This window comes from Epinephelus lanceolatus, chromosome 19 (genome assembly GCF_041903045.1).
Source record: "Epinephelus lanceolatus isolate andai-2023 chromosome 19, ASM4190304v1, whole genome shotgun sequence".
NCBI lineage: Eukaryota > Metazoa > Chordata > Actinopteri > Perciformes > Serranidae > Epinephelus > Epinephelus lanceolatus.
In genome coordinates this window covers 25904099-25929584 of record NC_135752.1, presented here as the reverse complement: position 1 = coordinate 25929584, position 25486 = coordinate 25904099, and the positions used below count along the sequence as shown (strand labels likewise).

At 40.8% G+C, this 25486-nt stretch overlaps 1 protein-coding gene across 3 annotated transcripts in view; it reads right to left on the bottom strand.

Annotated features, from left to right (window-relative positions):
* LOC117269967 (poly [ADP-ribose] polymerase tankyrase-1) overlaps positions 1 to 25486 on the bottom strand; it is a 155452-nt gene that overhangs the window by 12312 nt on the left and 117654 nt on the right. For 2 of the 3 annotated variants that reach the window (XM_033647343.2, XM_033647345.2), the window contains 8 exons: positions 24910 to 25055; positions 24612 to 24777; positions 9096 to 9315; positions 6198 to 6307; positions 3895 to 4083; positions 2944 to 3024; positions 1722 to 1917; positions 1536 to 1615 (listed from right to left, as the gene is read on the bottom strand). In XM_033647343.2, the coding sequence (XP_033503234.2) occupies positions 1536 to 1615; positions 1722 to 1917; positions 2944 to 3024; positions 3895 to 4083; positions 6198 to 6307; positions 9096 to 9315; positions 24612 to 24777; positions 24910 to 25055 (1188 nt within the window). The remainder of the gene's footprint in view (positions 1 to 1535; positions 1616 to 1721; positions 1918 to 2943; positions 3025 to 3894; positions 4084 to 6197; positions 6308 to 9095; positions 9316 to 24611; positions 24778 to 24909; positions 25056 to 25486) is intronic. The other variant, XM_033647344.2, reaches the window with a different exon arrangement.

Below are 25486 nucleotides of genomic sequence, written 5' to 3'. Positions count from 1 at the left end.
AGCTTTGAGCTAAATGCTAATGCTAACATCTTCACAGTGACAATGCAAACATGCTCCTAAGCAGAGGCCTGTACTATGAAGCAGGATTTGGAGTTAGCGAGGTAACTTCAGGGTTAACTCTGGGTTTTCAGTACTACGAACCTGGTTCTCTTTTTACCAGGATAAATCACCGTGGTAACTGATGCTGAACATAACCTGCTCCAGAGCAGAGTATCAGCTCATACCAGTCAACACCCTGACATCTGACCAATCAGATCAGTGAAGAAAAAAGTATCCAAGGATGAAAGTCGGAGTCTCAGATAAAAAAAACAAAACCTATATATTGCTATAGGGTATAGGTTACAATTAAATGTTTCCACTGACCTATATATTGTTAAAGGTCAATGGAAACATTTAATTGTTTCAGGGCTCTATTTCCTCAGTTTTAAAACAGAGCTTCTACCAAATGGAGAGATTGTTTACACACTAAACACATGATTTTAGCAGCATTTTAACTTATGCAAAGTTTATCTTAGTCCGCAGTGACAGTGTTGCTGTTTTACACTCTGATTCCATCACTGCAGCTAAAAATAACATGAGACACCTGCGTGGTGAGAAGTACGAAAAAAAGCTATGTTATTAGTAAAATAATCCACACACTGTTAACTGGCTCCCCTTATTATAAATGCCACATTTCTGTCAGATAGACCTCATCAGTCATTAACTAGGCTGCTTTTCTGTCATTGACATTTTACTGTCTCGTAGTCGAAGACACTTTCGGTAACATTTCATCTCATATGATATGAAGCAGCCTCCTTCATTTCTGGTACAGTTGATGTCGCTTGTGGCTGGATAGGAAACCCAGAGTTGACTGAACTAGTTAGTAACCAGCTTCGTAGTACTGGTTATCCAGACGGCCAACGTTACAGTTAGTCAAGCCAGATAACAAAAACAGATCCTGGGCTTCGTAGCACAGGCCTCAGGTGTGATATTTAACATAAACGCTGTCTTAATTTGGCATGTTAACATGCAAACATTTGCTAAATAGCACTAAACACAGATTGCAGTTGAGTCTGATGAGAATGTCATTAGTTTTCAAAGTATTTAGCCATAAACCTGGCTATAATGAGCCATAAAAGTGTTGGACAAATTAAATATTTGACGGCCACTGATAAAAAAGTTATGGGATCACCGAAGTTATTGCAGTTCATCCTGAGGGGAACACGGATGTCTGAACAAATTTTTATGGCAATCCATCTGTTGTTCAGATAATTCAGTCTGGACCAGAGTGGTGGACCAACAGAACGACACTGTCATCCCTCGAGTCATGATGCTAGAATGACTATAAACTGACCTGAGTGATGTGAAATGGAATAAAGCAAAGAAATAAACAACGAGCCTAAAAAGATGATTAAAAAGTTGGATATTTACATCAGAAAATACGACCTAAAAATATCTCACTTGTGTTGCTGTTGCCTCTTAATTTGTCTTCTCCAAGACACATTAAAAATGTGTTTTTTGTGTGTGTGTGTGTGTGTGTGTGTGTGTGTGTGTACCTGTTCCCGCTGGAAGATGTCTCGGAGGTGTTCCAACCCCAGACTCTTCAAGAACTGGTTGATGGTCATGTCGAGCAGAGCTGCAGAGACACAGTGACGTCAGCAGGGTTACACAACTGTTACACATGTTCACATATCGTGCATGTTTTCACCTCATAAGAGCCGGCCTCTGTTTTAAGAACTTACTGCACGTACTTTCTCCTTCCTTCCGATCAGACCCAGACGCTCCATCTGCTGGTCCAGTGGCCCCGCCCACAGTGATATCACTGAGGGGCGTGGTCAGGTTGTCTATGCTGCTGGCCGCAGACAGGCAGGACGGGGATGGAGAGGGAGAGATGACCACGCCCCCTGCTGCACCTGTACTCACCACACTTGCACTTACCTGAGAGTGGAAGAGAGATTTGTTTTAAAGGGTTAATAAGTCAAATTTTGTTTGCAAAAAGCTTCAGGGCCTTAAGCTCTAACACTTAAACTGACGCCTCAACTCCTTTCAGGAGGTGCATTTCTATCCACCTCTTTTGATGAGCATTTTCAATTTGCATATATAACCTTGGTGAAAACACCAAACATTCAGAGAAATCTCAAAAAAGATTTTACCCTTAGCAGAGGTGGAAAAGTTTGTGTATTGATAAAAGGTAAATGCAACTAAGTGCAATGGAAACAGATTTAGTGAATAAATGACTGCACAGGCCGCTGTAAGCTCTCTTTGTTGTCTCTGTGGCTTTTAACATACTTCTGTGCACACACAGGGCTGTTACCAAATTTCCTCTAAGAGCCCAGAGTTGTAATATTAGTGTTCAAAACTCTCTATTTTCATTTCCCAGTGTACTCTCCATTAGTAGACATCCATTGTTTTCCTTCATTTGAGGTTTGACTGGTGCTCTTCTGTAGTGGCTTCTGACTGGCTAATTAGTTATCTCAAAGAACCAACTCCTAACATTCCCATAACCATAGTACGGAAATGAAGATGATGATGATGATGATGATGGTGAATTTACATTTTCTTTGGCTGATTTTCTGAAAATCTGGACCTGAACTTTAACTGACACTTCAACTCTCACACTCAATGGGCTTCAGCTTATTATTACATTCGGCAATTTCACCTCTTCTGGTTTATTCTGGTTTATTCTGTTTATTTTTCTGTTATAATAAGTTATCCAGTGCTATAAAAAGGGGGTCTGACGTCATGATTGACAGCTATGTGTGCTAATTGTTGTGCCTGCTATCAATGACACAGCTAGTGACTGGCAGAAGTTGCTACTGCTCAGACTCTTGCTCCAAATGATGTCACTAGCACAAGATGGCAGAGGCTGTATCCACCATATTTTAGCTTCATATTTTTCTACAGTGGGAGCAAATGGAGACGCTTTGTCCATCTTTATATGCAGTCTTTGGTGTGGACACTCACCACAGTGGCCTGGGGTTTCAAACAGCTTGGCAGGGCATCTGGTGGCATGGCATCAATCAGCAATGCTCTGATGTCATCGGCCTGCAAGAGACAACCAGACAGAATGACAACATGTACACAGACGTGCGTTTTGTTCACTGTGAAACCAACTTTTCATTTGCAAGGGAAAGTTTTTTTTTCTCACTCTCAAAAGCTGAATGGTCTCACTGCCAGGTTGCTTGTGTTTGCATCTTTTTGTGTGTGCACAGCCTTGAAATAACAGCCAAGACCAACAACAGAAATCCACTTAACATCCACTAAACGAATAGAAGGGGAAGTTCCCTGCTTTGAAAAGTTACCTTAAAACATGTGACTCTGAATACTACACATCTTACATTTTCAATTTAGAATCAAATGGTGTGTTGTCTGCTCGTCTGTTCAACACACTCTGAAAAAGCAGCTGAATTACCCAGGTTGCTTGTAGTCATGCCCCATCAGTGCCTTGTTGAGGCCTGACAACAGTTTTCACTGCATCTACTATATTAAATAACATGTTCTTCATAGTCAACAGGTACACAGCTACTAGTATAGTTTTTGTTTCTTGTCATCTGTACAGATTAGCCCACAAACCTGGAGCAGAACTGTGGGGTGATTTAAGCAACATCACAAGTTGCTCTTCACTTCCTGTGAATGTCAGCTGTAGGGAAGACTGTCAAACTGTGGTGCTCTCAGGAAAACAAGAAACCCTATTAGGAGGCTTATTAGGAAGCCTCATTAGGGTGCAAGGAGTTTGGACGCTACCTTTTCCACCTTCTGAATTTCTTCATCTGTCTGAATAGTTAACCATAACCAGTCAAACATCAGTTGGAGCTAATGATATTGCCACAGGCTGACTCATAACAGGCACAGGGCGCCTAATATGAAGAAATGAGTACGAACACTGTGAAACATTTCGAAGAAAGCCTCTCGTACCGTTGCCAAGTCCAGCGGCGTCTGTCCCTCCTGGTTCTTCATGGTGGGATCGGCTCCATGGGCCAACAGCAGAGCGCAGAGCTGAGTCCGCCCCTTCTGGGCCGCTTCGTGGAGGGGCGTGAACGCCCACTTGTCCGTGGCGTTGACGCACGTGTTGTACTTGATCAGGAGGGCGGCTATGTCCACGTGCTAGACAGAGAGGAGGAGGCAGAGGTGAAGAAGAGGAAGGAAGAGGAGGTGGTGACAGACACAGAGAGAAAGAGACACAAGATGAAAGGAGAGGGAAGAGAGAGTGAAGGAAATCAGAGGAGAGAGATTAGAAAAATGAGAGCAGGAAGAAGAGGAGGAGGAGGTGGTGGGAGGAGGAAGAGAGACAACAGCAATAAAAGCGTTTAACGAGAGCAAATGTGCGAAGCCCTGTGAATGAGTGCTATAAAAAAATCGTGATCAGAAAAAAATGTAATATGTGGGATTCTCTGGAAGATAAACGGTGTGAATTATTAACTCCATCATGATTCTTGTTTTCCCGCAGGTCTTTCCTTCCCTTCTCTTCCTGTTCTTCTCCCTCATCGTCTGTCTCCAGCTCGTGTCTGAGCGTCAAGCACAATGTAGCTTGTTTGCAGTATCAGTGGGGGATGCTGGAGTGTGTGTATGTGTGTGTGTGTGTGTCTCCAAAATGCAGAGCTCATCAAGTTTTTATTCAAACATGTGTTTCATTACTCTTTCAGTAGCAGGATGCTGTCAAGCTATAAGTACAACGTGGCTGAGAGACAGCCGATGACTCCAGATGAGGGAAGTACTCCATACATGCATGTCATGCAGAGAACCTTGGAGTAATAATAAGGATAGTAATAATATTGTATATGGGGGGAAAGGGTGGAAATAAGTATGGTTCAACTTCTTACTGTCCCACATGAACACAATGTAAAATATCTGCAGGCGTTGACTGAGCTGTGAGGTTTTTCAGCCCACACCAGCACTAAGAAGACAGAAACTACAAGGTTCAGAAACTGTGGCGCGCATCCCACATGATGTGGATTAAAATCCTCAAATGTGAATTCATAAACGCCATTTTAATAGTTTGCAAACTTAATGATGTTCACCTTAGATAACTGAGGCAGAATTAGCAGCATTACAGTGGACGAGACAAATGAAATGATTTCAAATAGTCGGTTAAATCTTTAAACCCTTTTTTTGATTTATTGTTTAGTCTAAAAAATAAAAAATATCCTTAAATAAAATAGTCTTAGTCTTAAAACCCAAAGGTATTCTGTCGTAATTTACAAAGAAAAGAACTTAATATTAATTTCAGCAGAAGAGAGAGATGACTGGCTGCTCTGTATATACAAGCGTAGATCAAAATCTTGTGTTGGGTGCTTGTGGAGAACCGGAAACAACATGATCGACAGGAAGGCAATCCAGGCACTCCGAAAAAATATATATAGAAAAAACTGTGAGGAAATATTAAATTAGTCTTTATCGTAGTGGCCAAGTCATTAAAGAGCCAACATGTTTTGACCACTGCAGGTATTTGTCAGTGCCTGGATTGCTTTCCTGTCGACTCTTTTAATTTCAGCAGCTGGAGCAGATGACTGTTCGGTATTTTTGTTTTAGAAATCAAAAAGTACTCCATTATCAAAATTGCTGATCAATTGTGGGTCTGGGTCTTCAACAGGGGGTCCAGAACCCCTAGGGTGTCCTCGGAGTTACTGCAGGGGGCCGCCAAATTATTGTTTGATCATTTTTTGAAAGCTTTTTTTTTTCTTGTCTGAAAATACAGATGAATATGAAGCCAACATATTTTTGCATTTTGCAACAATTCAATTTTGTTTATAAAGTCCAATATCACAAATCACAATTTGCCTCAGAGGGCTCTACAGCATACGACATCCCTCTGTCCTTTGGACCCTCGCAGCGGTCAACTTATAATATATATAATATATATACAACAATGTGTGTCAAGACTGCAGCCTGAGGCTAATATGGCCCTCTGCCTGACAACCTCCATCTGCCAATTGATGGTGTGAACATGCCCCGAGTGGTTATGTTGCAGCCTGTTTTCTGCAGGGCTCGATAATCAATACTGGACCAATTAAAAAAAATGTTCTCATTAGTCACTGAGGCACAAAAACATGGTGAAACAGGGTCCTGTTTGAAAAATACAGAACTTACCCTTGTCTCAACACTGAGTTGAAGAGTTCATACTTTTTGGATAGGGGTTGTACATAAACATGAGCAGATATCAAAACTGAACTCAAGTCTGCAGTGTGACTGAAGAATGTGTGTGTGTGTGTGTGTCTTACCCCATATGAAGCAGCATTGTGTAATGGTATCAGCCCTCCTTTGTCCTGTGCGTTCACATCAGCTCCATGTTCCAAAAGATACTCTGCGACCTCCAAGTTGTTATAGCCGGCTGGAGGGCGATGCGGGGGGGGGGGGGGGGGTTGGGTTGGGTTGGGTTGGGTTGGGTTGGGTTGTATGGAAAGCACAGCAGGACAGACAGGCAGACGTTGGTGAGGAGACAGAGGCAGATAAATACAGAGAATGAGGAGAAACCAAAATGCAGTCAGGTAATGAGAGACGGAAAGACAGAGGGACATGTCTGCCTACATTAGCTGCAGTGTGACAGCGTATAATCATCTTTTCCTTTTACAAGCGAGCACATCGAGGCAGAGGGTGCGTGGGTGTGTGTCTAAGTGGTCAGATCTATGAGAAAAAAAAGGCAGACCTTCAAAGTGTTTTTCAACAGTTCTGTAACTTTTAAAAGTACCAGTCCTGTCGCAAAGCATTTTCAAATTAAGATATACTTTATTATCATACAAAAGCTAGCCTGGCCAGGAAACTCTTTATAAATACAGTCTAAAAATGAAGACAAGACAAAGGCAAATCAGTTTCCCCACCAGAGGAGGGTTAAATGGGGAAACACTGCAGGTAAAGTAGTTTAAGAGACAGGCAGAGAAATTTACCTTCAACGCTGACTACCACAGTTAAATTCCTAATTCATAAAATTTCTGGGGAGGGCTTCATTTAAGACTAAGACACCATGCTTTACCCTGACCTATAAACTGTAGCTGGTAACTTTTATAAAAAGTAAATTTTTGTCATATTTTTAAAATGAGAAAGTTTGCTCGGGCCAAGGTGCGGTGCTTGGTTTTCAACATGGCTGGGTCACAAATGTCTCATTTTACAGCTAAACAGTACACTAAAATATGTGAAAACTGAAAACGTTTGAGGCACGAAATTGGCAATGCTGTAACCGAATCTCCATTCATATTCGATCAGTGCTGCAGTCTGACTGCAGTTCACAAGCTGTTATTGACATGACTGACAGCTACGTTAGCGACTCCTCCGTCCTGATTGGTTGTTTCCGTTTAGTTACAGTGACATTAAGACTGAGTCCACACTTCAATGGGTAATTTTAAACAGCTTTTTCTCTGCATTTTAGCCTTTCATCCACACACAAACTGCATTTTAGGTCACTAAAAAAGGACCTTTTGTAAAACAGGGTGAATATGGTCAGAAACTCCATTTGATGTGTAGACAGGGAGGACTGAATTTTTGGTTTGAGGCGTCATAAATATGGCAACATTTCGTGCAATAGCTGACGTAATCAAAGCAGTGCTGGTTCTAACCTTTCTAACAGGACTTTTTACATGTTTACACATAAATGTACCTTTACTCTTCCACTGTATTAAGGAATCGAGGCGTCAGAATGAGGTCACTGCTCAAGGTCTTCTTTTTGTGTGATTGGCCAGCGCATTAAGGTTAGTGTTTGGTTTGGCTTGCTTCAATTGTGTTTACTGTGTCTTTCGTTTGCATGGAGATTTTTTTAAAACTGTGTGTGGGCGAGATTTTGTTTAGTCAGGTTCACTATGTCCTGATTTCAACCTTCGTTCAATATCTAATATACATTTGTTGAAAGTTTAGTGTCTGACAAACCCCAAAACCAATGTTTCCATTTTTTTCCCGAAGTCTCTGTGGTGGCCATCTTGGACTTTCAAAATGGCGACCGCCCATAACCTGTTTTTAAATCAAACTGGCTCTGAGTTTAGGAGTTAACTGCATATTTTTCAAGCCAGGGAAACAAATGAGATCACCTCCAATACATTAAAAATATACTCTGATGCTGCACCTGCCTATAATGTGCTTTTTTCAGGTAAATAATTGCTGTATCTCGTTATTGTACTGCATATTACTACACTTGACAACTAGCTAGGTAGCGTTAGCAGCTGACTTTAGAAAAACAGCAAAGATTAGCTGAGTGGCTAGTTTGGTTGACATACCTAGCTAATGTTAAACACAATAAGTTATATAACAGTTGTCAGTTGAGAGACTTTTTAAATAACCCGTGTTTGCATTAGAGATGCTGCTCTAACAATTAAAGCTGTGGCACAATCTTTTAATGCAGTGTGTTCCCAATGGACCTATGTCATCATCTTCCATATTACAAGGGTTTCCTAAATCGGCCAGTCTCTGTACGTTTCCTTGAAATCAGTCTCCCTGTAACCTTGCTATTTGTCTATATAGCCCATTTATTTTGTCGATGGTATCTTTGTGTTGTAAGGGGTGGCGAGGGTTGTGGATGGATGGGGACACAATACCCAGTATTTTTATTTTCTTATTTTTGGCTACTCATTTTGTCATGTCATTTCCCAGCTCTTTTGTTCTGTGTTCATGACAAATTGAATAAATATATTCTTAAAAATGAACCTGTGTATTTGTGGACTAAGTCTTAGAAGCTCATACTCCATGATGATATCTAGTTTTAAGTGTCCTCATTAAAGTATTTTACCGCACCAGTAAAATAAATGACCAGCTACTGCGTTAACAAAACTGGTGTTATCTAAAATCATTAATAAATTGCCAAGTTGTCCCAGCCCTCCTGTCTGTGAACAAGGTGTTTTTGCCCTCAAGACTTTAGCTGTCTGGGTGTGTTTATGGCCTTGTTCTTGGCACTGCACTGAGCCAGAGTCCCAGGAGGCTGTAGCCAGAGTGACTGGCACCAGCAAATATGTTCAAAGTCGCTTAAATCCTGCAAACTTCAGCCAAACAGTAAAAACCTCTGACTTTATCCTTTATTGTGATGTGTCTACAAAGTGAGCTTTACATAATCAGGGAGGTGTTTGCTTTTTGAAAAGACCGCTGAATGTGTGTGTTTTGTGTGAGCAGCTTTTCGTTTGTTGATTCTACGTGTTTATTACCTGCGAGGTGCAGAGGTGTTGAGTTGCGTCCCTGCGTATCCCGACAGTTTATGTTGTCGGGGCTACATAATTTCTGCACCCGAGCCAGGCAGCCTTTCTTAGCGGCATCGAGCAGCGCAGCGTCTCCTCTCAGCAGGTCCTGGATGTCGGTGTCCCCGTCCTTCACTAAGTCCAGAGGTGTGTTCCCATCTCGGTTCTTCTTGGTGGGGTCCGCTCCATGCTGGAGAAAGAAACCCAACATTGAATTTAGTGTAAATTCAAACTAACATTTACACAGTGGACAGTGTTTGCAATCAAAATGCAGAACATTTTTTGTTAGAACAAAAACAAAATTTTGAGACTTAATTTTAGCTATCATTGACACAATTCTGAAAAATATCAGCCCCCCAAATTCCCTCATCATTTGAACCCCAGTGGAAGTGTTTCACACAGACGAGGAGGCGACGCTGACAAGTGACGAGCGAGGACAGGATGAAGGTAATTCACTGGAGAGCAGACGAGAGGGAGAGACGAAAAAGGAGGTAGCGAGGTGAGGACAGGACATCCAGTGAAGTGGAAAACACCACACACCCTGGAGATGGGCTGGAAAGCCGACATTTTCACCGTTCATCTGTCTCCTAGGTTACGGTTTAACTTGTCATTTCATTGTAGGTTTTGAAAATCCGCTCATTAAAATTTGATGTTGTGGGACCACTCCCCTGGGTATCCACTGCTGGCCTGAAACTGTCCGTTATACATCTCTAATGGCTCTATTCCCTTTTTATAAGTTTTTTTGAACCTATCCATGTTCTCATTTTTCTGCCCTACTTCTCCATTTCTATTATCTCTTTGCTGCTGCTGTAATCATATTCTCACTGTAATTTATTCGCTATCCAGGAAAATTAGAATAGAGACCCATTTAAGTAATAATTGGGGACATTTACATATAAATACATGTCGGTTTTGTTCCTCTTCCATTGGATTTCAGCCTATATTCGGTTCATGAAAGATGTCCCATTTACAATAGTGAACAATTCTGGAAGCTTTAAGCTCTCTGCATGATTATCTGACTCATAAAACGTAATGAATTATACATTTTTGATATGTTTACAAACAATATTAAGAGTCTACAGCCATGCTTGCGGCTCTGTGAAGCTGAGCTTAGTCATCGTGGAGCTTAATTCAAAGTGCTAACATTAGCATGCTAACAGGCTCACAATGACGGTGCCCACATGCAGATTTTAAGCAGGTGTAAATACCATGTTCATCATCTTAGTTCATCATGCTAAAATATGCTAATTAGCGCCAAACCCAAATTACAGCTGATGGGACTGTCGTTAGTTCTGCAGAATTTTTTTTATAGAAGTATGGAACAAATTTAGAGTTTGACCTTATTATGGTGATTGATGAGAGGTTAAGGGACCACCTTGTGGGATAGAGTGATGTATGAACCAAATTTCATGGCAAACCTTCTGAAATATTTCTCTGAAATCCCATAAAGTCAACCTGCTGGTGTCGCCAGAGGGAAAATCAGGCATCACTAAAACCATAGGATTCATCTTTACAGTGCAGTAGTTCAAAACTTTCAAAAAATGAAATCTAGATCACAATGATCCGGATTTTGAAATCCCATGTTTGGTTGTTCAGGATCAGCAAATCCATCTTACTGGTGTGCAGGTTTTTCAAAGCAACATTGGATCACCCAGATATAAACTTTTCAAAATAACTAAATCCAGATAACCAGTGCTCTAAATGCACTGCACTTGTATAGTGCCTTTCTAGTCTTCAGATCACTCAAAGCGCTTTTTACACTACGTCATATTCACCCATTCACACATACATTCACACACTGATGGCAGAGGCTACCATACAAGGTGCTACCTGCTACTCAGTAAGCTCTCACACACCAATGGGAGCAATTTGGGGTTCAGTATCTTGCCCTACTTTGACATGCGAAGTGGAGGAGCCAGTGATCAAACTGCTGATCTTCCGATGACTGTACAACCCACTCTACCTCTGAGTCACAGCCACCCAAACATGGGACTGAAGATCCAAATGTAGGCAGTCTGCCAACAATCACACTGCAATAACCACTTACTGCCATAGGTACCACTAAAGAGAACAAAATGGACCTTTGAAATCATAATTTTAAATATTTTGTTTTGGGGATTTTGACAGCTATTTGGGGGATTATTTTATGGGGACAAAATCCTTAATAGGCTTAATACTTAGCCTAATACAACGGCAAGAGGGATACAGTTATTAGAAACTACTTTTTTTTTTTTTTTACTTATAATGTGTCAGTGTAATTAACACAAAGTAAGACATTTTAGTTAGAAATTAAATACATTTTTCATATTAACAACTATTTGGGGGACAAAATCATTTAAAAAAAAAATACTATTATACTATACTATACTATATTACTAGGCAGCCCCTCTGTACGTACTTTGCACGTACAGAGGGGCTACGTACGTACTTTCTCCCCGTGTCAGCGTGGGTTTTCTCTGGGTACTCCAGCTTCCTCCTACAGTCCAAAGACATGCAGGTTAATTGGCGACTCTAAATTGCCCGTAGGTGTGAATGTGAGTGTGAATGGTTGTCTGTCTCTATGTGTCAGCCCTGTGATAGTCTGGTGACCTGTCCAGGGTGTACCCCGCCTCTCGCCAACGTCAGCTGGGATAGGCTGTATATATATTTATGAATATATATTTGACAAATTGAAAAGTTTAATTGAATTTTGCTCCTGAAATCCACCGTGTATCCTTCTGCTGGATTTTTTCAATCAAAAGGTATTCCACTCCTACTAAAAAGTTTTGAACAACACATACTCAAAGTCTGATTAGATCAAAACCACAACCGGATTACATAATCCAATCTGATGTCAGAATCCTACTTTTCTTTTAATCCAGTCTGGGCCCTGGCATGATAGATATCTGTACCTAATGTAAAAACAATCCATCCAGTGGTTGTTCAGATGTTTCACTTTGGACCATCCATCGAGCTATATGCAGGCAGAGCTGGGTGTTAATTGTGAACAACAACAGCCAGAAAGAACAAAAAGAAAAGCCACCTCACAAAAGGTCAAATTTCATCAACGCAAACAAGAAAAAAAGTCCCAACTGACAGTTGGTCTCTGGCAAAAAGACGATACATCACACCCAGATCATAAGTCATGAGTTCACACATTTCATGCCAACTGCTAACAAGGCAGATTCTCCTTTAATTGAAGAGAAATTCATTATGTTCCTGCACTTCTTTCCTTACAAAGGAAATGTTAATACGCGTTTTGTATATCTCAAAAGATCCCTCCAGAATATCACAGTACTGGGAGCAAAAGCAGCGGAGTTTTATTCCGAGCACAAATCCAACACGGAAAGGGGACAATAGAAAGTTGACAACAAACAGAGCAGACAAAAGAAAACCTACTGCTGAACTCTGGAAAAGTTTATTCAAAAAGAGAGAACAGTTGCATCCCGAGGCCATGGCAGATTAACACCAAAGAGCGGGAACACTCTGTTGCTTGTGTGCATGTGTGTGTGTTAAAGGGGAAATGAGGGCGCTGCCATGTGTACGCAAGAATCACAATCGCCAGCTTAGTACAGTCAGTGTGAGGATTTTCCAACCAGAGTGGAAAAATGCCAAAACCTCCCACCACCTTGAAGAATCGATCATCTGTGTTTCTAACCTCGGCCTCCAGACCTCTTACTGCAACCGCCAGATCAGTGAAAGTGAGGCCTGAGGGAGCTTCTGTATCTCTCAACTCCATGACTGCTGTGAGAGCACTTCCTGACACTTCCTGCATGAGCCTAACACGCTGACATTGAGTCCATCACTGAGGTTACACCAGACGAGGATGAACAATAACTTGCAATAAACTCCCACTAAGAGGAGTGAGCCTTGCGTTGGATGAACATAAACAAAGCTGCTGAGACAGATGGTGTTTCTGGACATGTGCTGACCAGCCACAGTAGCACTGTTCTTTATGAGCAGTGAAAAGCAAATCACTGTTGCAGCTCAGAGCTTCTCACTTGCCTCAAGTTAGGAAGTACAGATGAAGGAAAACCCAACATAAAGTGTCTCAGGAAGGTGTTGGACCACCATGGCTCTACAGTACAGCTTCAGTGCAAAGGAGGGATTTGATTTTTCCAGTTTAATCTGAAACTCTGCATTTTCGGACTTTAAAAGGTCTGCACTTCGAGCGGGTAATTGTTACTTCAAAAGAACGCAGTGCTGTAATTTTGCAGAACGGAACAGAGGCAAGACGAGACCAATCAGAGAGGGTTTACAGGAAAACACATTCAAGTACTCGTGCCTTATTGGCTAACAAGTCTGTCAATTCTTCAAAGACATACTATGGAGGACTTTCATCAAAAAATGTACAGTAATCTCTCTCAATCATCACTTATGACCCACCAGAAGTGTGTGGGGTGTATTTTTCTGCGGACACACTGCCCTCTGTCTGTATTTTTTGATTTTCTTCTTATTCTCTGTGTTCAGGAGGTTTATGGGCTCGTACCCCCACAGCACTCAGGTGAGGTTGGAGCTTCATAAAAAGGTAGCGACCAGGTGCTGGACAGTAAGCTGCAAGCATCCAAGAGACACAGCACAGAAAAACGCAAATACAGTGAGGTGAAATGCCAAACAAGAGAATCTAGGGTTGGCTTTTACTTTCACTTTCACTGGTGAGTAAGTTTGCAAACAGTTACTGACAATCCTGCATAGTATACTAGGGCTGTAACGATCCATCGCTCTGGATCGATATATCGACTCAGCGATCAACGATCCAATATCATCGATGCAGAGTGAAAACATCGATTCCTATTGACATCTTTAGGATGCGCTTTTATTTTGAAAGTCTGTGTCACTGTCGAACAGCGACAGGAAGAGGGTGACATTATATATCAGTGTGGAAATATTTTAGATTTCGGAAAAAATACGGGTCAACAGACAGAGCACATGGTATATGTAAACAATGCCGTTACCAGATAAAACATGACGTAACGTTACCTGCCTGGAAGAACACCTCACTCCCATAACTTCTCACTACAGCAACATTAGCTGCTCTGTTTCAACAATGTTCGGCTGAAATTCAACCAAGCTGTTCTGTCAGGAGATACAGTGACTAAAAAGTCAGTGACACCAATGGTGAGTAAGAAAAATAATCATGTTTAAAGTAATTTGTTAAGATATGAGTAGAGGAAAAAAAGTCTGCTAGCCGCTAGGCTAATTTATGCAATGTAGACATGCTTAAGGTAATAATGAGTGACTAGCAAAAACTAGCTGTCTTGTCTCTGAGCCTTGACAGTTATTACTGAGCTGAATATTACACTTTTGTTCAACAATGTTGTTGTTAATCCATGTTTTATGGCTGTTGGGAGAAGTTTGCCTTCAAGGTTTTAAGCCAGATAGTCCTGACCTTTTAGGAAACAGATGGTGGTTTGGGTTAAAATGAAAAGATTTCTTCCAGAAAGGGCTCTCTAACAGAAAGTCCTGAAGGTTAACTTATTCCATGTGCTGTGTAATACATGTTAGTGGAGTCAGTGAACTTTACTGCACATAAGTGGCCCAAAGCTAAAAAGAAAGTTGTGGCAGCTTCTTCTGTAACCAACTGTGTTATATGGACAGATAATATCGTCTCATATCAATCGCAGGCCTTCTGAATCGCACCAAATGGAAATCATATCATGGCAGACTTTGTAATATCGGCAAATATCGCATCGTTGTCCAAAGAATCGGTACAGTATCATATCGTGATGAAACTGGTGATTTACAACCCTATAATATACCTTTAATTGATGGGGCTACTATGCCAAATGCTAGTTAGCCGAGTTTAGCTCTTACAGACAAGTCAGTCATGGATATACTAAGATTTTTTACTGGTAAGGGAAGCACAAACATCCTCGCATGCAGAGCCAGAAAAACAAGGTCTGTAAATATCTGTATCATTTCCAGGTTGCATGAACATTATGTAAGTGTAGCATAAGTTATATAAGATACAGCTAATGGACTTCGCATAGCATTGTAGCAATGATAGCTTTGTTATGCCAGTGGTCTCATGTTAGATCTTCTTCTATCAGTCTTGTAGTCCGATAACCAGTGATAATGCAATTCAATGACCAATTCAATTAAGACACAGAGTAATGTTTCGGATCCAGGTCATGGTAATCATAAGTGCTATATCGTAGGCAACTGGACTTGCTTGAGTTTCTTGAAGACGTTCTTCTCTCAACCAAGAGGCTTCTTTAGTTTCAACGGACTGGTGCGGAGTCACAGGCTTTAAATTCTGTGTGGGTGTGAACCCTTACAGAGTCGTTGAGGTCACGTTAGCTCTGGGTTTCAGAGTCCTTGAGGTCACATGTGAGCTCTCTAATGACTCTGTAACTCAGAGCTCACATGTGACCTCAAGGACTCTGTAAGGGTTCACACCCACACAGAATTTAAAGCCTGTGTCTCCGCACCAGTCCATTAAAACTGAAGAAGCCTCTTGGATGAGAGACAAAACGTCTTCAGAGTAAAGTTAGCTTTCAAGCTGGAATTGCAACAAACAGAGACAAGCTGACACAAGGTTTTTTCAAATTAAATACAAAGAAAGGAATAACTTAATGTATTATATTTGCCGAACTTACAAGAGGGGACAGATAATTTAGAATTTGTTGTAGACAGCGTTTCACAAAGTTTATTAAGTTTCCCCGAACTCAACAACTCACAAAAATCAGCGATTTTTTAATGGAGTCCGGTGCTTTCTCCCCAAGGGACAAAAGATTGCATTGCAGTTACTGTACTCTTAAGATTGTACCCGAAACACATCACTCTGTGTGTCCATGAAAAAACATTCTCTTCTTAGGGGGAATCACATTTTTCCGCTTGTCTTGTCAGTTGCCAATCACAAGCCGGCAACGATTTTTCACAGACTGTGGAGCTCTACTGGAGGGACTCCAAAAGATGCTCACTCAGTTTGTGATGCTGATGGTGGAGCTGGTGCTAAATGGTTTGAGATCTTGTGACTGTAAAAGCCAGAGCATATAATTCACCATCAAACCATTCAGTGACCTCTCATGCTCTCTGAGAAGCATCTGCTATATTTCTCTACTCAGGTTTTTCTTTGCAACCCATTTGTATTAGTCCATTGTAAAAACTATCACCTGTTAACAGTGTGAACAACTATCGCCCAGTGGCACCCTCATAATCACAATGTGTTTTAAACACACAGAAATGTGAAAACATACTTTTTAAACACAGCTTGTCCAATAAAATATAATCAAAATGTGTTACACAATATTAAAGGAAAGCACCAACAACCACTTCAAGATTTGTGCAGTAAAATAGATCAGGGACCTCAACAATAAAGTTGATATCATGGCATTCTTTCCTTTGTACAAATAAACTAAGGCAATTTAAAATACTTAACAGATTACATCACACCCCGTCTCAGCTATATAAAATGGGCATAAGGGCTGACAGTGAATGTATAAAATGCGGTGCTGCTGAAGGAACACTGCTCCATCTGTTGTGGGACTGCAATAAAATGAAAGATCTCTGGTTTGGCATAAAAAAAGAAAACAATGATCCAAACTAATAAAGCCATTCTACTTACACTACAATCATGTATACTGGGAGTTTCAGCAGAGTATCCTCAAAGAATAAGATCTTTTTCTCGTTACATATGGTCACAAAGACGGTAATCATAACATATTGGATTGCTTTAAATACACCAACTCAGAAAGAACAGATCATTGAAGCAAAGCATATGATTAAGTTGGAAAGGTTACACTTTCAGACTGCAAAATAATGAGAAAGAATATTAAGGGTTGGTCCAGATGACCCTTCACTAAACCCCGCTCCCGAACGCAGACTGGCCAATCATAACGTAGCATCGGACCGGCTCAGACCAGGGTCCGACAACAACACAGCTGTGCTCCATTGACTCTAATGCAATGGTTTCCGATTTCCTTCATTGTCAGGCTGGTTTTGTGGATTTGGAGCTAAATGTTGTGCCTGGGGCACGTCATGTATTAATGATACTTGTTACCTGAAGAGGTTGGAAAAAGATATATGTTTCTTCCCTGTTCCAAAACCAAAATCAATCCCTGAAAAGTGTAGGGTTAGCTAGCTAGCTACTGAAGATATAGCCTACTGAATGTATACACATGCTGCTTTTGCTTTGTAATGATTATAACAGTGAAAAAAAGACCGACCCTGCTGTACAGGAACCAGTGAAGGGAAGCAGGGAAACTTTGCTCATATTCAACCAGCTGTGTGTCATTGCAGTGTGTGCAGATGAAGATTGTTTGACTCCCCCTGGAAATCCCTGCCCGTCCGATGGCAGAGGTCTGGGTGCTGGCACTGGCACAGGGGTGAAGCCAAACACAGTTCATATGCACACACTGTGATGCCACACAGCTGGTTCGATATCAGCAAAGTTTCCCTTTATATTCATTGTCTTGTGTGGCGATCAGCAGTGATGTGGTGGTTCACTTTTACACTGTGATCTGTAGCCTATAGTTCGGCTTTAGCTTCTAACTATCTTTGTCTTTTTAACCTGTTGTTGCTGCTGAGTCAGTTTGACATCCTGGATATATCCTTCAAACACAGACTGTAGACCCCTCTGTCTGCTTCTCTCTGGAATCACTGTTTCATTTTTCCAGAAAATAGCACAAAGTCAGAATCGTGTATCTTGTTTTTTCTGGTTGTATTTTGTAAGTGAATAATAAAAAAGAAAAGAAAAAACAAATTGAGAAGTGCACTCAGTAGAATGCAGATCTCCGCCAGGAGGCTACCCAGGCTAATTACGGATATTCATATTCTATTCTTTTAACCAAAAAAGAAACCATTTAACTTCACAGCCTGCTTACTAGCTTATGGTAGAAGCACATTCATCAAGGAAAATGACCAAATCAACAAAATCTGCAAGTCTACTAAATGAGGTAGGTAAAACACTCCACTTCTGAAACACTACAGTATGAAGCTATGCAGCGGATGACACAAAACCAGGTTGTAGCCGCACCGCAGAGTGCTGTGCCCAGTGGAATTGTCTGTCTCAGGTCCTTTACAGTGAAGATGGGGACAGATAACAAACACAGGAACTAATTGATCTTGCAACATGCTTGACTTAGTGGATCATAACATATCAAGTATGGAATTAATCTGCAGATGCTCTGCTTCAAAATGAGACCAAACTTTGTTAAGGATGTCAGTTTTTGAGCCACGACGAAGGCCAAAATTTGGTCTGCAACAGATGGTAAGGCTTGTTGTTTTTTAGTCGAGCCAACTTCCAGAAAACTTGCAGCCCCTGCCAGCTGGTTAAGAGGAGTGAGGAGTCAGCAGTCAATGACGCTATAAAACAGTCACTAAAACTGGTTTTTCAACAATTATGAATCACCAATACCACAAGAGGTCCTTGAGTTCGCAGTCATTGATGTGCGCACAAAATATAAGGCTGATTGGTCCAGTACTATTTGGATAGATACACACTTACACATGCATACCAGGGTGTGAGCAGGTATCAAGACACGTTCAAGACACATTTTAACTACATTTAGGGACAGATTTTTGGACAAATCATGTTTTACTCATTAAAGCACTGCAGGTAAGTGCAAGTATGATGTAAAATGACAGTATTATATTTTTTTAATGATTTGTAACATTAGAAATGTGGACATTTACAGAGAAAGGCTTCACTTATTTTCACAAAAAGAAATTAAATAATGGATAAATTAAAATTAGATTAAATGTTTGTAGTAGTTAAGACCTCACAAATTTAAATTTAAGAGGGTTTAATGACTTTTAAGGCCTTATTGTTATACAATTGACATTTTAAGACTTTTTAAGGAACTGCAGACACCCTGAACACACAGGACTAAACGCATAATCCCCTCTAGGTGTATGCCTGGTGAAGATAAAAACAACAACAAATGAAATACATTTTTTGATGTGTGCACAAAATATTAGGCTGATAGGTCCAGTACTATTCAAGATAAGCTGCAGACAGATGGATACACACTTCCACATGCACACCAGGGTGTCTACAGGTATCAGACAGTTAAATTTAATGCTTTTAAGACCCTTTCAGGACATCTTTTAACCAAATTTAGGACAGAGTTTTGGACAAATCATGTTTTACTTATTAAAGCATCACAGTTAATCATTGCAGGTAAGTACTATATATGTGGTTTTGTGCAGGGGTAAGTGTCATGTAGGAGTATGGTTATTAAAGGAGTTCAGTAAATCTACATTTTGCCAACAGGTAAGTGCAAGTATGAAGTAAAATGACAGTATTTTAGTGGTTGTTTTTTTTTTAAGGTATGTAAGTTTAAAAAATAAAGATGTTTTCATAGAAAGGCTTCACTCATTTTCATAAAAGGAAATTATAAAATGGATAAATGACATAAGATAAAATGTTTGTAGGAGTTAAGACCTCACAAATTCAAATTTAAGACTACTTAATGACTTTTAAGGCGTTATTGTCATACAATTAACATTTTAGGACTTTTTAAGGACATTTTAGGCTTATACCTGGTGGAGATTAAAAAAAAAACATCCCTCCTTCAATTTGAATCAGTATCACTTTGCCAATGGAGTGATCAGGTGAATGGATAGCACCATTTCCCTTGCATGTTAAATAATAGATTTTATATCCATATTTTAACCAGCAAAAGAAAATGCAAATTAATGCCAGTTTCCATCCACTGCTGTTATGCAGACATTAAGAGTTGGGTAAATCAAGATAAACAGTTGGTGGCAAAAACTCTCCAGGCAGGAGCCATTAAACCACCACAGAAGAAGAGGCCACAACAAGATGACGCAATTAAAATGAGCATTAGTCGAACCTGGTGGAAAACAAAAGGTGATTGAAATGAGACCTTTATGTTTATTTCATGTGTTAATTTGAGGAACGTTACAGTCTCCTCGTCGCTCCACAAGGATCCATTTTCTTGTGCTGCAGGTTTTAGTCATGATTTATTTGCTAAGTCTGTTTCCATTGCACTTTGAAATTGCTTTTTCCCCCCAGAGCTGTCACCTTCCTTAACACTGCCCACTCCGCTCAACCATAACTGTCATCGCAGCAGCTCCACTGCACCACACACCACATCCACACTCGCTCACTGCATCATCACACTTTTACTTTGTCACCACCAGCACTGCTCAATTGCAGTTAGCCTCAAAGTGATTAGTGATTGCCGCTGTGAACTGTTGCGTGCAGTACTTTCCTCAAGTTTGTCAGTCTGACCTTGTCAGTCTCACAATAACTTCTCTGGTTGGTTGGTTGAACCACCTCACTGCTGATTTCTCTTTGTTATATGCTGCTCACATGGCAGATCATGCGTTACTGTTTATTGCAACATTTAACAGACCCTGAGGAATCATTTATAACTCCAGTTGTCCTTGTACTATTCCAGTTTTGTAGTATTTATGCTTATCTTTTGCTACATTCTGTTTTTGTTGGTATTTAATTTCATTATTGTGTTTTATATTCCTCAGTGCATCCGACACACAGATTGCTCCCAACTTAATTTCATTGTGTAATGACAGGAAAGGAATTCTGATTGAAAAAAATCTTAAAGGAACACATTTTCCCTGCAGCTGATGTGCATTTGGTTTGTCGTGTGCGTCCTGTGTCTAAAAATAATTTATTCAGCCCCATATGGCAGCAGCGCTGTGGTGAAGCAGCCTTGTCTGGAAGTGTTTATGATAGAAAAACAAAAACACGCTCAGCTGTAAAACCGCATCATTTCACAGGACTCATTTAGAGTCGATGAGATGTGACAATCAGGAATTACACAGCAGATATTTTCAGCCTTGTAGCGTGATTGGTTAGAGTTTACCCTGACTGGGCTGAAAACTCCCCGAGAGCATGACAAGTCATACCTTTTAGCGAATACTTGCCTCTGATGGGCCGATTTTTGGAGTCTAATGACTGTTATTTCACAGAGTCTGATCCATACTGTTGATTTGTACACCTTATGCAGCTTTAAATATGCAGCACTGGGCTGATTCTGCGGTCTGTTATTCTGTTATTTCTGGGGATGGCTTTTGAGAAGTGGTACTAAATTGGTGCCACATCCTGACAGGTCAATAAGCTCCCAGAAAAAAAGTGCTGCTATCTGTATCTATGTAACGTTAATTCATTCTAACACAGACAGCATTTTCAAATTCCTAATTGTTTCCTATTGATGACAAGGCTGCCTGCGTCAAGTGATTTACTTCTGCGTAAGTGCGTGTTAACACTCCATGCTCTCCAGTCGTGACTGACAGGACAAATTGTTCCAAAGTGTGAGCTCGCTTTTGAACAGCTATTTTATTTTTACCTATTTCTGTTCGCTCTTAAGAAGCTCAAGGCCTGTAGTTTAGTCATCTGTACTATTGTTCAGGTTTAGCTTCTGGTAGTGAAGCAGCATTAAGGAACATCACCACCTGACATTTGAAGCAATTGCTCCTGCCTCATTATTTCTTACAGGAAACACATGAAACAATTTAACTTGTTACTCTGCAAAAAACTGTTAATTGTAGTATGTCACTGTGCTGTTATGAATACTACAGTCCCTGACAAAAATCTTGTCGCTTATCCAAGTTGTAGGAACAACAAATAATAACTTGACTTGTAGTTGATCAATTGGAATCAGAAATGGCTTATATGAAAGGCAAAGGCCTCTAGATTATGCTTATTATACCAAAATAAAGTTGTGCATCATTCACTGAATTTTATCATTTAATTAGGACAGAAAGGTCAGATCTTGCTTGGACAAAAGTCTTGTCGCATACAAAAATAATGTACTGTAGAAATGATACTTTATTTTGAATACACAAACATGCTCCAATAACATCAGAACATAAAGTCATGGTGCCTTGGGAAAAAGAATTAATATCGTGTATGACTCCCATGAGCTTGGAGGACTGCATCCATACGTCTCGGCAATGACTCAAATAACTTATTGATGAAGTCATCTGGAATGGCAAAGAAAGCAGTCTTGCAGGACTCACAGAGTTCATCAAGATTCTCTGGTTTCATCTTCCAAGCCTCCTCCTTCATCTTACCCCAGACATGCTCAATAATGTTCATGTCTGGTGATTGGGCTGGCCAATCCTGGAGCACCTTGACCTTCTTCACTTTCAGGAACTTTGATGTGGAGGCTGAAGTATGAGAAGGAGCACCATCCTGCTGAAGAATTTGCCCTCTCTTGTGGTTTGGAATGTGATGGGCAGCAAGAACCTCTTGATACTTCAGGCTGTTGATGTTGCCATCCACTCTGCAGGTCTCTCGCACACCCCCATACTGGATGTAACCCCAAACCATGATTTTTCCTACACCAAACTTGACTGTTTTCTGGGTGAATCTTGGGTCCATGCGGGTTCCAACAGGTCTTCTGCAGTATTTGCGGCAATTGGGATGCAGTTCAATGGATGATTCATCAGAAAAATCAACCTTCTGCCACTTTTCCACTGTCCATCCTTTCTGCAAGCTGTGGGCCTTGGCAAATGCAGCACGATTCTTTTGTTGTCTTCTGTTTAATGCTGGTTTGTGAGCAGTAATTCGGCCATGGAGACCATTGCGTGAGAGAATTCGACAAACTGTTCTGGTAGATACAGGGGTTTCCGGTGACCAGTTCTGATGTAGCTCTGCTGCAGTTGAAAAAGGGCTGGCCCTGGACTGCCGAAGCAACAAACGGTCCTCTCTAACAGTTGTGTTACGGGGTCTGCCTGACCTGGGCTTGTCATGAAGTGTCACCAGTTTCTTCAAATCTTTTTTTTATCCTCTCCACTTGACGTTTGGATACACTGAAGATGTCTGCCACCTCAGCAGCAGACTTGGTCTTCAGGCTCTTGATGATCAGCACTTTGGTCTGTGGTTAAATCTTTGGCATGTTGTCAGCGGTCAGGTTGCACTTCACATGAAGGTCTGGTGTGCTGGGGTTCTTTTTATACACACCTGGGAATGTGTTAATTACAGTATTTGTCACAGGTGGAGCTCTAATCTGTGATTGGTTGAATTGTTTAAAGACACGACAAGACTTTTGTCCAAGCAAGATCTGACCTTTCTGTCGTGATTAAATGATAAAACTCAATGAATGATACACAACTTTATTTTGGTATAATAAGCATAATCTAAAGGCCTTTGCCTTTCATATAAGCTATTTCTGATCCCAATTGATCAACTACAAGTCAGGTTATTATTTGTTGTTCCTACAACTAGGATAAGCGACAAGACTTTTGTCAGGGACTGTATACTAATACCTGTTATGAATACTATACTAATACCTAGATTGTAAGGTTTCCTGGTAGCTTTTAAAATCAAGTTCTTTGGGTACTTTCCAACCTTATTTTTTATCATCTAGTTTCCTTGTACATTTCCATGTGCTTACTAGGTAATAACTCAGTACTTTCCCACACATTCATTAATTTGCAGCTGCATCTGGTGCTTCATATTGATTTTCTATTGTTGGAGCTGGATTCTGTTATTGTTTTTAAATCTTTAAATGGTCTGGCCTTGCTTTACCTCTCTGGGCTGCTCCATCCCTACGCTCCTGCTCGGTGCTTCAGGTCAGCTGATCAGCTGCTCCTGGAGGTACCGAGGTCCAAGCAGAAGCTCAGAGGGGATAGAGCTTTTTCTGTTGCTGCTCCCAAACTTTGGATCGACCTACCTTTGCGCATCAGACAAGCCCCCTCACTGTCCATTTTTAGAACTCGTCTTTTAGTGTTTTTATTGTTTTTAACTGTTTGTTTTATGTCTTAAGTTTTTATGTTTATGTACAGCACTTTGTTTTGGCTGTTGTTTTTAAAGTGCTCTGTAAATAAAGTTGAGTTGAGTTATTTATTGCACCACACTTTCAGGCTTCAGAGCGTACTCTTGGCACAGATGGAGCAGCAGAACGTGAGAGGTAATGAAAATTAAACTTAACCATTCATTGCGCTGGTTCTGAAAATTTTCACATGCCTCTGCAGCTGCTCCTCTCGTCCATCGATCTATTTCGGTTCAGCTTTGATTGGAATCGACTGATCAGTTATCATCACCGCTACTCAAACTCCATAAAGTGCTGCTGAGGAAAAATAAACTCATGAGGAGCTTTGCCTGTGCTGCATTCACGGACTTGTACAAACCTCCAAATTTAGACTGTGGCCACAGAATGATCCCAGACTGATACAAAGTGACATACACACACAAACATGAAAAGTTTGCAGCAATTATCAAAATATATTTGCCGTTAGCATCAGTAAAAGTTGACAGTCGATGTACATCTGTCTGCATCCTAGTTTTACCGCTGCCTAAGACGATTGTAATTGGTTTAAAGAAATAAAAACAACCCAGAGCATCTTTTAACCCCTGTAGCAGAACGACAATATGTGCTTCCAGACCTTTTCTTTAGTGGCGTGGAGATAGGGCTGGCGACACAAGACTATTTTCACAAAAACAATAACCCACTCACTGTAAATTATCACTTACGACTAGATTGCTTCTAAGGTTTTCCATGCACATGAATTTATAAGCATTTGTGGCACTGAAAGTTTGTTAGACAAGAGGAGAGAAGAGTGCAGTCTGACCTTGAGCAGCAGCTTGCAGATCTCATATTTGCCCTTGGCAGCTGCTTCATGGAGCGGTGTGAACTTCCACAAGTCAGCCACGTTGACTGAGGCTCCGTGTCTGACCAGCAGCTCAGCCACCTCGTAGTGACCGTACGAACAGGCGTTATGGAGGGGAACCAGACCACTGCAGAGGGAAAACACATGCACACAAGAAACTATTTCATCCCATCAGTTAACCATGCATTTATCACGTAAACCGAAATCTGTGTTTACTTTAACATTTGCCACAAATTAAACCATAATTTAAGAGTCCCACCCTTTGTCCTTGGCGTGCACGTCAGCCCCGTGGTGCAGCAGGTACTCCACCACTGACACTCTGTTGTAGCCGGCTGCAAAGTGAAGGGGGGTGGAGTGTCTCCCCTCCAGATCTCTGCAATTCACATTCTGAGCCGTACACAGTGACTGGAAGAGAGACAGAGACAAAGAGGGAAGATTAAAATGAGTATCCGTTTTCAAATTAAGGAGCTGATCTACCAAAGAGCCATGAAGAAATAAATCTATGATATCTGGCTGCATAACCAAACACGTAGTACCTCCTTATTTCTATTACTCAGCTTTACAAGGACAAAGTTCCGCAGCAGAAAGATTTGATTTTCAGATTAGATCATTTCAAGAGGTTTTTCACAATGTGAACATGGAGAGAGTTTTTTTTTAAATGCTCCAGTGCAATAACACCACTTTCTGACTGAAGATGGATGATGAGTCGCAATACATAATCAGGAACGGAAAAACTGAGGGAGGAAAAACAAGCAGCTGACAGGAAACTGGACACATCATTTTTCTCTGATAAGTGGTGCAAAAATCAAATATAATTTACATATAAATTCAAAAAG